Source organism: Labeo rohita, chromosome 1 (genome assembly GCF_022985175.1).
Source record: "Labeo rohita strain BAU-BD-2019 chromosome 1, IGBB_LRoh.1.0, whole genome shotgun sequence".
In the NCBI taxonomy this organism is placed as follows: domain Eukaryota; kingdom Metazoa; phylum Chordata; class Actinopteri; order Cypriniformes; family Cyprinidae; genus Labeo; species Labeo rohita.
Window position 1 is genome coordinate 34,242,936 of NC_066869.1, and position 13,046 is coordinate 34,255,981.

The 13,046-nt window shown below is 36.1% G+C and overlaps 1 protein-coding gene across 1 annotated transcript in view; it reads left to right on the forward strand.

Moving 5' to 3' along the window:
- The window catches only part of fam184b (family with sequence similarity 184 member B), a 49,467-nt gene that overhangs the window by 31,939 nt on the left and 4,482 nt on the right, over positions 1-13,046 (forward strand). Inside the window, exons 7-17 of the mRNA XM_051114705.1 lie at positions 741-836; positions 3,330-3,509; positions 3,819-3,925; positions 4,156-4,273; positions 4,358-4,540; positions 6,438-6,654; positions 9,788-9,918; positions 10,012-10,175; positions 11,814-11,978; positions 12,682-12,790; positions 12,876-12,980. Coding sequence (XP_050970662.1) covers positions 741-836; positions 3,330-3,509; positions 3,819-3,925; positions 4,156-4,273; positions 4,358-4,540; positions 6,438-6,654; positions 9,788-9,918; positions 10,012-10,175; positions 11,814-11,978; positions 12,682-12,790; positions 12,876-12,980 — 1,575 coding nt within the window. The remainder of the gene's footprint in view (positions 1-740; positions 837-3,329; positions 3,510-3,818; positions 3,926-4,155; positions 4,274-4,357; positions 4,541-6,437; positions 6,655-9,787; positions 9,919-10,011; positions 10,176-11,813; positions 11,979-12,681; positions 12,791-12,875; positions 12,981-13,046) is intronic.

A 13,046-nucleotide genomic window follows, 5' to 3' on the forward strand; every position in this document is an offset into this window, starting at 1 on the left:
GAATTTGTGGGAACTGAAGGATTTTTCTGAAGAACAGCAGGGGAAAACTCATGAACAACTATCACTAAACAAACAAACAAAAAACACAGCTGTGAATCATTTAGGTAACAGCACAGTATTAAGAATTAAGTGTATGTAAACTTTTAAATGGGGTCATTTTTATAAATTCAACTATTATTTTATCTTGTGGACTATATGTAAACTTCTTTTATGTGAAATATCTTATTCAGGTCAATACTAAATGAAAAATAACATGCATTTTGTATGATCTCTCTTATTTTGGTAAAATAATTAACATTTTGCAGATTCTGCAAAGGTGTATGTAAACTTTTGACTTCAACTGTACTTTTGCCACTCACAGATATCTAACACTGGATAATTTTTCTCAATAAATAATTGTCAAATTATGTATTTTTATCACCTATGTTTAATTGGATTTTCTTTGTCCACTTACGTGAAAATCTGATGATGCTTTGGGTTATTTTAATGAAGAATATAGAAAATTCTAAAGGGTTCATAAACTTATAAGCAGTACTGTAAGTCAAGGGAAAAAACATAAACAAATATGAGTCAAGGACAAAAAAAAAAACACTGCAAAGATGTAGACTGTTTGCCCTTCTTAAAACAAGTTAAAAAGTAACTAGGAAAGCAGTATTAAAAAGATCTAATGTATAATCTGATATTACTGTTGAAATATTAAATTAAGAGATGCTAATATTATAATGTTGGTTTGACCACAGATGGAGGAGCAGATGAATACCGGAGAAGAAGAGAGAAAGACTTTAGAGACAGAGAGGGAAGAGCTACGCAACCAACTACAGCTGTCCAACAGAGAGGTAAATTATTGCAAAGAATATCACACAGAAAAAAAAATAAATTTCTCATTTGCTTTTCCTCTTAAAAACCAAAACAATCTTGGATATTGTTGACAACATTGTTGACCTACTAATGAATCAGGTCACCACAAATAACTTGAACTATATTCATATCAAGCTCTTTCAAATTGGTTTGAGGCTCAGGCAAGGGTAACATGCTCAGTCCTTCTGCTTAAATACACAGAGACAGATCGAGAGGCCCAGAGCTCTCCACATGACCATGATAAATGAGAAAACAAAAAGAACATTTGTAGTGCCCAAGGCACAGGGCTTCGTCTAATGCTTCATCTAATATGCCAACAGCCTTAGAACTGGGTTATGATAACGAAGCAGTACTTAATAAAAGTGATAGCAAGGAAAAGGATTGTTGCTTTAGTGCTGTGTCGCAGTGAAGCAAGCATAATTACAATTCTGCAATATGTTTAATGGTCTAGGTTGGTGCAAAAAAGTTTGTAGGTTAAAATCCCACAAGGGACAATTCTTGAAAAATCTCTAATGCTAGGTTTTCTGGCTCATTTGTTTCAAGGAGTTTCGAACATGGTCCTTAGGTTTGTATGCGGTTTTGCTACTACACCCAACAATGATTAACTAACACGATTGTCGTGCATTTTTCATATTTCCTTTCCTTCCATTTAAAATTGATGTGTGTTTCCAAACAACTGCAAAATAATGGGCGGTATCAATGCAGATGGATTAAATAACACCTGCAAAATGATTTATGAATCCTGAAAGTAACTGTGAAGAAATTAACAGGACTGAAAGGCAGGTAATCTAATTCCCGCTGTGCACCACGCTGTCACTTTGGCAGGACTTTGAGAACAGAGAACACATAGTGTGACAGGACTGCTGAATTGCTGACATTAATGTGATAATAAAATATCCTCATGAGCAATCGTTTTGTTCAAAACTATATTTAGAGTAGAAGTCATGAATTAACTTACACCTTACATTGCTGAGATATTGCTTATATCATAAAAAGTGACAATTTATGTTCTCCTGTTATAACCACTTCAGCATTGCTGTCTAACTGGCTGCTCTTTTTCATTGGACCTACTGTCCACAACATTACAGGGACAAAAATGGTTGTTCGTAACCCATCTATTGAGAACCACTGCTTTAAATATTGGGACACAGATGACTTAAATTCCTGAGACACCTTATAAGTTCATTAAAATTTGTTAGTTGGTATTTATCAACAGGAACCCTGAACATGCCGTCAGGCTTCTTCGTTTTAGCTGTTAGAAAGAATAGTGCCATTATGCCATCATGTGCTTGTCCTGCTTTAAACATAATGGCATATATGTACAAATATAATAAAAATAAAATTGCAGAATGTTAAAGAAAAAGGAAAAAAGGTCTTTTTGGTCTTCAACAGCTTTGATTTCTGTACAGTTGAGGTCAAAAATGTACATCCCCCTTTCAAAGTCTGCAAAATGTTAATTATTTTACCAAAATAAGAGGGATCATACAAAATGCATGGCATTGTTTATTTAATACTGACCTGAATAAGATATTTCACCTAAAAGATGTTAACATATAATCCACAATAGAAAATAATAGTTGAATTTATAAACATTACCCGGTTCAAAAGTTTACATCCCCTTGATTCTTAATACTGTGTTATTACCTGAATGATCCACAACTGTGTTTTTTTTGTTTGTCCTGAACAGTTAAACTGCTTGCTGTTCTTCAGAAAAATCCTTCAGTTCAAAATTCTGTGGTTTTCCAGCATTTTTTTGTGTTTGAACCCTTTCCAACAGTGACTGTATGATTTTGAGGTCCATCTTTTCGCACTGAGGCCAACTGAGGGACTCATATGCAACTATTACAGAAGGTTCAAATGCTCACTGATGCTCCAGAAGGATAAACCATGCATTAAGAGCTGGGGGGTGAAAACTTTTGAACAGAATGGAGATGTGTACATTTTTCTTATTTTTTAACTTTTTTTCATTTAGTACTGCCCTTCAGAGCCTACATAAGATAGTTATATGTTTCCCAGAAGACAAAATAAGTTAAATTTACCCTGATGTTCAAATTCAAAATGTTTCAAAAAGTTTTTTTTTAACATTGATCAATAAAATGAAAGTATTATTTTTCTTTTAAAAACGTATATACAATAATACAAGATGATTACAAATTACGCCTCTATGATTAACATAAAAAAGAAAAAAAAAATTCTTTAGAAATTTGTACTTATGAGATTATCACATTACTGGTAATTGAGTATAATACGTAAACAATTTACTTTTACTAATGAACTACTGAAGATTCAGACACACCCTATAACAATCCCCATTGTATCCCCTTGAGAAAGAACCTTAACCTCAGCTTTCTTTTAATAAAGATTGTATTCTATAACAGATCATTTTCTTTGTTATATTAAACCTGAGTGCTTTCCACATGCTCTTATGGTTCTTACAGATCTTTGCTGACCTGAGTTTTCTTGGCTTGCAGATGGCGAAATTGGAGGGGGTGATTCAGTCGCTGGAGAGGGAAAGAGAAGAAGAGAAGGAAAGGGCAAAAGAGAGAGAGCAGGAGTACGCAAAGGTGGAGCGGCAGTCAGCATGTGGCCCAGAGTGTGTACGAGTGAGGGAAGAACTGGAAAACACACACAGCAGTATGCAGCAAATACAGGTTCTCGCTCCTTTCTGCTCAACACACACTTCCAGTTGACATGTGGACAAAGTGTCAGTGATGTCCCTTTCCATTACTGCTCAGCTCTATCACACATACTCACAAGCACACGCAGATCTGCAATTCCCTTATGGCAGCACAAGGTTCTGCTGAACTCAGCACATCTATGCCGCCCAGAGGAAAGAAAGACATTAATATTCACCTAGCAACCGATCTACTTCTTTCTCTTCCTTAATCCAGGGATCTTTCCTTCCTTCCATCCATGTATCCATCCATCCTTGTCCTCCTTTCTTTTAATGTCTCCCACAGGAGGAGTTTGCCGCACAGAGGGAAGTGTTACAGGCAGAGATTTCTGCTCTACAGCAAGAGAGAGACATTCTACAACAGTCTAATCATGGTATAGAGGAGAGGATCAGGTGTGTCAAAACAAAAGTGAGACAGAAAGAGAAATTCTATGGTTGTCTGTTAATTAAAATATTTAATTGTGACTCATTTTAATTATGTGATTAATTTAATTTTTTAATGCATTAACATATTAGTCAGACGCGATCAGATGTGTTAACTTTGACATTCCTAGTTTCTAATAGTGTGTAAAATGGGTATAAAGTGCCTTTTTATTCATTTAAATGTTTATGTATGTGTGTAGGCTACAGTTTGAGAAGCAGTTCTCTGATCAGATCGTGGAAATGAAGAGAGAACGAGAAGAAGAGATCAGAAAGATAAATCAACAGTGGCAACACAGAATAGAAGAACTGCAGACACAGGTAACACACACTCTCAGTTTCCTCAGACCCATCATACACACAGTTCACTCTGTCAGCTGTAATTTTTTTTATCTCCATGTACAGTTGGAGGAAAAGCGAGCACTCTCAGAGAAGATGGAAGTAGAAAGAGAGAGACGTTACGGTAATGGAGAGATGGAACGAATGAAGCAGGAGATACAAAAGACAAGAGATATGAACAGCACACTCAGAGCTCAGCTTCACTCCACCATTCAAGAAAAAGAGAGACTGATGAGACAGCAGTTACAGGTGCGTATACACTACTAGGGCTGCCAGGAGATCAAAAGATTTCTTATGAATAATGTAATTATCATTAATAATAAATAACAATTAAACTGAGAGTGCTGTTAAAGGGATAATTCAACCAAAAAACATTCTGTCATCATATACTCTCATGTCATTCCAAACCTGTGAGTATTTCTTCAGTCATTTGGAACACAAAAGAAGATATTTTGAAACATGCTTTGTCCACATTCAAGAAATTGGGATCCAGTGATGTTTTAGATCATGCTGATTTTAAATGTGTGGCCAGAAACTTTAAAATTAAAGCTGCAAGCAGTGTTGAAAGAGCCCTCGCACTAGGCTCACCACCACCCAGTGGCTTTAGGAAAACAGTGAACGGTGAGCAATATGCATTTGAAGTGGTAAATATAGGAGGAATCTGTCAAAGTCATTTATATGTAGTGTTGGGGGTAACGTAATCAGATTACTTTTTTCAAGTAACTAGTAAAGTAACACCAGTTACTTTTTGTTTACTTCATGTATTCAACCCCATTTTATTAACCAATGTCTTTGCTGCTGACCTTTGTTGATCCAATTCAACTATACTAATAAGCAAAACTTAGTTTTGATTAACTAACATTTGGGCTTCATTTTTCTCATTGCTGAAGAGTGTTGAACTTCCTTCTCCTACAGTTCTACTGTACAGATGTGAATTTACTTTTCCTTCAGTCAGGCTTATTTATTTCACTTTTTGGTGTGAAAGAGCTTTTACATTTGCTAAAAATTTAACTTTTTATATTAAAAACAAACAAGCAAGCCCTGCCCAGATTTAAAAAGTAATGCAAAAGTAATGCAACGCATTACTTTCCATGAAAAGTAAATAAGTAACCTAATTAGTTACTTTTTAGGGAGTAACTCATTATTGTAATGCATTACTTTAAAAAGTAACTTTCCCCAACACTGTTTATATGTGCCACACTTCCTGCTCCCAGCTGGTGGCGCTATGACTATAATATTGACATGTATATGTCTTCAAGCCAGGACTTTGATCAAACAAGTTTGGTGCAGATTCAACATGGTATGTTTAAGTTAGTGTAAAACATGACATGTTCTGTTGCCAACAGGTGGCGCTATGATTATAACTGAATATTGGCCTTTAGATGTCTTCAGGCCAGGAATCTTACCAAACATGTGAAGTTTGGGGCAGATTGGACATTGCATTTTTAAGTTAGTGTAAAACAAGTTACTTCCTGTTGCCAGCAGGTGGCACTATGATAATTACTTAATATTGGCCTTTATATGTAGATTGGACATTGTAAGGCTTAGAGTTACAATAACTTCTTTTTACATGACAAAACATTGTAATTTGTCAGGCCGCCATGGACACGCCCTTTAACGAAAACTCAAGATCTTCACAATTTAACATCACAAAGGGCTTTAGATTACACTGACCAAATTTGGTGTTGATCTGTTTAAATCTCTAGGAGGAGTTTGTTTAAATACTACACCTGAAAATGGCAAAAACGGCAGAAAAACTTGCAGAGAAAATTAAAACTAACAGACTTCCTGTTGGGTTTTGGACTTCGTACCGAGAGACGTTTTTGTAGGTATTGGTGTGTTACATGTGTGTACCGAATTTCGTACATGTATGTGAAACATAGCTCAAGGGGCACTTTGTTGAAATTTTATAGGTGGTGCTATCGAGAGATTTTGCCACACCCATTTCTGAAACCCATATCAGATGTAAATTTTCGCCACTTATGGCACGTGTTCAAAGTTTCATGAGTTTTTCAGCATGTTTAGACCCTCAAAAATGCAATTCATTTTGGAGAAGAATAAGGAGAAGAAACTGAGCAATTCCAATATGGTCCTCACACCAACTGGGGAAAGAACTCTGTGTTAGTAATTTTGTGTTTTCCTGTAGGTGGTGAAAGAGGAAGATGAGGACGAGGAGGACGGAAGGGCTACGGGAGAAAGGGAAGAGGAGAGGGAAAAGCGGGGGTGGCGTGAGCGAGAGGAGGAGTTGTTGCGTGTGGAAAGGTTAAATCACCAGCGTGCTCTTCAGGCCTTGGAAGCACAAGCCAATGAAGAACTTCAGTCAGAAAGACAACGCTTGCTCACACAGCACAAACTACAGCTGGGTAACCATCACACCCCATACAGAATGTTTTTGCAAACATCAAAGTCACATTCTTGGTATAATACTAGTTAGAGAAAGTATATTCCACCAAAAAGGAACAAACAATCTTCCATAGTCATCTGGGGGCTGGAGGCCTTGTCACACTACCAGTGGGGCAGCAAAATTATTTCAAACTAGACAAAAAGGTTTACAATAAGACACAAGAGTAAGTCTTATTTTAATTTGTTCCCTGAACAACTGACATTTTTATTTAAAGGGGTCATCGGATGCCACAAGTTGATATGATTCTTTAGGGTCTTAATGAAGAGTCTGTAACATAAAACAACACGCTTTTTACCTTGTCAAAACAGCTCTGTTCACAGCGAGCGGTTTTGATGCGTGTTCCTTTAAATGCTAATGAGCTGTGCGCACCCCGCCCCTCTCTTCTGTGGGGTGACGAGCAGTTCTCTGAGAGACTGTAAACTTCAGCCGCATTTTGCAGCGGAACTGCTAACTAGCACATGATGAGGACAGGCGATTTGCAAAAATTCATAAAAAACCTTATACTGGCTTTTTCTGTAGGTGAAGCTGGAACACAAATGATTTGCGTGAATGTAGATGCGTTTAGGTAGATCGGGGGGTGCATTCCCTTCAAAAATAAAAGTAACATTAATCCTCTGCATTTTCTCAGATGTCAGGAGTAAATGACAACTGCTATGATCATTATTACATCCAACAACAGAACACCTCAATTGCTTAGAAGACATTCTTGTGTACCCCTGCTCCGGCATCGAAACAACGGTGGACTGTTACACTCAGGGCGGGTCTATGCTAAAACACCAGTGTCAATTGTGGGAGGGGCCTTGGTCTGTGTGACGTGTCACAACCAAGAGTCTGAGAATGGCTTGATGTGAGAAAGGGGTTATGATTTAAAAAAAAAACACTGGGTGGATTTTTATCATTGTAGGGTGGTTGTGTACACACACTGCCAACACACATTTAAGTTCAAATAACATGAAAAAATTAATTCTGCATCCAGTGATGCAGTTCACTTCCAGAACAAAAATTTACAGATAATTTACTCATCCCCTTGTCATCCAAGATGTTCATGTCTTTCTTTTTTCAGTCATAAAGAAATTGTTTTTGAGGAAAACATTTCAGAATTTCTCTCCATATAGTGAACTTCTATGGTGCCCCTGAGTTTGAACTTCCAAAATGCAGTTTAAACGCAGCTTCAAAAGGCTCTAAATGGTCCCAGCCAAAGAAGAATGGTCTTATCTAGTAAAACAATCATTTATTGTCTAAAAAGAAAATGACAATTTATATACTTTTTAGGACGGTTTTGAAGTTGGAGAAGAAAATAAGATGGGAGTTTTTCGACCTACCCTAACTGTCATTAACTGGAATATGCGAGTGCTTGAGGTTAAAAAGTATGTAAATTGTAAAATTTTTTAGAAAATAACCAATCGTTTCACTAGATAAAACCCTTCTTCCTCGCCTGGGATCATTTAGAGCTTATTGAAGCTGCATTTTAATGCATTTTGGAAGTTCAGACTCGGGGGCACCATAGAAGTCCACTATATGAGAGAAATCCTGGAATGTTCGTCTTCAAAAAACAATTTTTTTATTTAATTTTTTTTAATTATCTGTAAATATTGTTCTGGAAGTGAACTTCTTTAATAATCAGTGTTCTCATGATATTGGACAACCTGAATATACTGTGTGAGAGAATTTTAAATATGTGATTTCTAGACGTGCAAAAGTTAAACTGTAAACCACAAATACATTCACTTATGGAATTTATTTATTTTAATCATTGTTTTAATTATTTTAAAGTTTCTAGACATCAAATGTATGAAAAAAATCAGCTTTGTCAGTACAGAAGTACCAGAAATATCCTGGTGGGTCTTTAAACATTGTCTTTGACAATTGGAGGCCATGCAGTCAGAAAGGTTAAGGACCACTGGTCTAAGACCTAAGGCAGTGCATATTATAAATAAATACAGCTAATCAGCAACACATTAGAATTAAATTAGCATTTAGACGCATGCTTTTTTTATTTTTTTTTTTTTTACGTTTTTTTATACAGACATTAAAATGAATGAACATGAATCAATATAGCTCTCGTTATTTAAAAAGGTTACTAGCCTACATTTTCCAATTCATCGTTCACCCTCATCTTCAGTCATTAGGGATATGAATGAGAATGAATGTTAATTAAAGGACTAAAATGGAGCGTAATGAATGGCAAATGCTGGCAGAAGAGAATAGCAGGATATCTTTGTTTATTAAAAGGTTTAATTCATAATATGCTGATTACCATATTTGCAGAAATATTCCAATAGCTGTACACTTCTTTTAGTAAAAGGCTTTACTAGAATATAGATGCTAACTGTAAGTACTGTCATTATCTGTCATAATGAGTAGGGTATATAAAACAAGTTTTAAATTCTTAAAGGGATAGTTCACCCAAAAATGAAAAGTCTGCCCAGAAAGGTAGTAAGGACATTGTTAAAATAGTTCATGGAACAACAGTGGTTCAACCTTAATTTCATGAAGCAGCGAGAATACTTTATGTACGCGAAGAAGACAAAAAATTAGATTTTACTGAACAATTTCTCCTCTTCTGTGTCAGTCTTTGATGCGCCATGCGTCGTGGTACTCTCGTGAACGAGCGTCAAAGACTGACACGGAAGAAAAGAAATAGTTAAATAAAGTCGTTTTTTTTTTGTTCTCTTTGCACAAAAAGTATTCTCACAGCTTCATAAAATTAAGGTTGAACCACTGATGTCACATGGACTATTTTAACGATGTCCTTACTACCTTTCTGGGCCTTGAAAATGGTAGTTGCATTGCTGTCTATGCAGGGTCAGAAAGCTGTAGGATTTCATTAAAAATATCTTAATTTGTGTCCCAAAGATGAACAAAGGTCTTACGGGTTTGGAACAACATGGAGGTTATTAATGACAGAATTTTCATTTTTTGGTGAACTATCCCTTTAAAATGAGTTGAGGATCATGCATTGCATTTTGCACAACAGCACCATCTAGTGCCACTGACTAAAGTAGAGCAAGACTGAACACAGCACATAAGGCCACCTTTGTAGGCATGTCTGATCTAATGTGTCTTTCGACTGTGTGTGTGTGTGTGTGTAGACAAGCAGAAGGCAGAGCTGACCCAGCAGCACACTGAGTGGGTGAGACAGGTCACCCAGAGACACATGCAGCAGATTGAGGACCTTCAGAACGAAATACACACACACACACAAATGATGGCCCTGCAGCAGGTACACATACAAACCACACAGACCCACACATACACTTATACCGCCTCAAGGGGTTCATCACCCTATGTCTCTCTTTCTCTGTCTCCTCCTCAGGATCTGAAGCAGCAAAACCGCTTACAGTCACTAGAGAGACAGCTGGATGAGAAAAGCAGTGAGGTTCAGGAGCTAAAGAGAGAGAACGAAGATCTGAAAGAACGCATGAGTGCAATAATCGCACAGAAAGAAGAACAAGATGACCATAAACATAAACGCAAGAGGTCAGTACCAAAATAACTACAAGCGTAATCACACACAGAAGATCAGTAACAAGATGACCTCAAACACGCACACAGACAGGAGGTCAGTAACAAGATGACCACAAGCACTCACACAGGCGTCAGTGACAAGACTGATTGTTGACTGTCAGCATAAAGTCCCCATTGCTGCTTATTCTGGTGAAGAACTGCTTTTCTATTCCCATTTTTCAGTGACAAGGGGCCCATTTGAAACAATTCCATGTTTGTACTACAGAAGATTAGCTCTGCATTGGCCCCTTAAAGGGATAGTTCACCCAATTATTTACCCTCATGTGGTTCCAAATCCATACTATGTTTGTTCATCTTTGTAATACAAATGAACTATTTATAATTAAACCTGAGATTTCTGGCTCTGTTTGAGCTTCCGTTGAATATGTTTGGTGTGCTCTATGAATGCACTGACCGAAGTTTATGTGAATAAAAGTAAAAATTAAAGGGATAGTTCATCCACTGATTTAACTTAGACTATTTTAACTGTCCTTACTACCTTTCTCTGGGCCTTAAATGTGGTAGTTTTTCATTAAAAAAAACTACCTTTTATCAAAAATATCTTAATTTGTGTTCTGAAGATGAACGAAAGTCTTACGGGTTTGGAACGGCATAAGGGTGAGAAATTAATGACATAATTTTAATTTTTGGGTGAACTATTCCTTTAAATCTGATCATCATATAAAGCTATAAAGGTCTCTGGACAATAATAACTTCGGGCATATTCAGTTGATCTTGTTGATATGTATACTGCTTTGCACAGAGACTTCAGGAAATTTGTTTTTCCCCTTCCCCTGTTAGTATGTAAAACAATATAATTTTTGTTTAATTAAATGTGACCACAAAACCAGTCATAAGTAGCACAGGTATATTTGTAGCAATAGCAAACAATACATTGTAAGGGTCAAAATGATCAATTTTTCTTTTATGCCAAAAATCATTACGATATTAAGTAAAGATCATGTTCCATTAAGATATTTTCTAAATTTCCCACTGTAAATATATCAAAACTTAATTTTTGATTAATAATATGCATTGCTAAGAACTATATATGGACAACTTTAAGGGCGATTTTCTCAAAATTTAGATTTTCTTGCACCCTCAGATTAGATTTTCAAATAGTTGTATCTCAGCCAAATTGCCTTATCCAAACAAACCCATACATCAATGGAAAGCTTATTTATTCAGATTTCAGATGATGTATAAATCTCAATTTCAAAAATTACCCTTATGTGGTCCAGGGTCACAAATATCATGTTTGAATTGACTGCAATCAGTTTTATTTGTTATGTATTAAATAACTACTGGCATCTTGTGATGCCATGAAGAAGCTGAATTAAATTACATGAGCTTTTAAATCTGTCATAGGACTTCTAAATAAAGTTGTAGGCCTTGTACTATAGTAACATTGCTACTTACATCTTTGTTCACTCAGATGATTATGAGTACCGTTTACTGCACTTTGTTATTCTTCTCGTTGATATAATGAACCAGAAATCTCATACATTCACAGAAAACAGCTTACTTCCGCATTGAAAAATAAGATGGATAGGCTTGAGAACAAAGCAGAATTTTCGTGTGTGATATTGATGTATTGTATCTGATGTGCAGTTTCTCTGAGGAACGAGATGAGGCAGGTGAAGCTGTTGGGTCGGATCACAGGAATAACATGGAGAGTGTGAAGAGAGAGCACAGAATGGAGATCCAGACCATAATATCAGACTTCAGCACCGCCCAAACACGACTACAGGCCCGCATAGTTGCCTTGGAAACAGAGTACCTACTCCTCCCACATCAATAATGCAAAACGCAAACCACACATACATACAGAATTAACCCAAGCAAGACAATATATGGCAAGGGCTCTTGGCTCTTAGGATTTTCTTCAAATTTCAATACAACTGAAGCGAGTTTAAATTCCACACATCCCAGCTGCTTGTGTGCTAATTTATAAAATATACTGGCTAATTTAATAATAATTGTAGCTATAAAAATACAGGTCAGTTTAACATTTTACTTAATTTTATCACTGCTTAACATTTTACTGCATTTAACAGATTCTTACTACAAATTAAAAAAAATGGGTAGCATAACTTACACAAAATACACAAAATATAGTACTAATACACATATAAGGTTCTGATAAAATGATTAATATTATCGATATTAGAATATCATGTTACACAAGTAATAATCAAAGTTTGACTGTTTTAGTGCCATATTAAAAATGTATTGAAAATAATATATTTTTTTGTAAATAAAATTGTAATATTTTGATAAAATAAAATAAAATGATAAGAGAATAGAAAAAATAATAATGAAAGAATAATGTTATACCTTTATTCTTGTGAGTTCAATTATGAGGTTATTCTGTAAACATTTCAACATTTTTGATACATTTAATGCCTTAATGTTGCATTAATGTTGCACAATTAATATTTGTATGTCTGCTTTGTGTTCTTGTGTTTTATGTTTGTAGGTTGCGAGAAAGGGAAGAAAGGGGAAAGAGGAGAGTAGAAGACCTGCACACAATTGCTAAACTACAGGACAAGCTAAGCGAGAGAGACCAACTCATCAAAAGTCTTGTGGTTAGACACGCACATTCACAGATGTGTGAGACACAGCATGCTTGTACCCTTCTGTCTCATCACAGCATTTCTTTTTTTATTTCAGGAGGATCTCCACCAGCTATCCCAGCATCCACCTCTGTGCAGCGATGAAATATTGAAGCCTTATGACTCTAGGACACAAGCAGGGACCCTCACACCTACTATGAAGGTAGCACACATACACACTTTTCCAATTCCCACAGCACAAATTCCATTCATCTAGTATCAGACAATA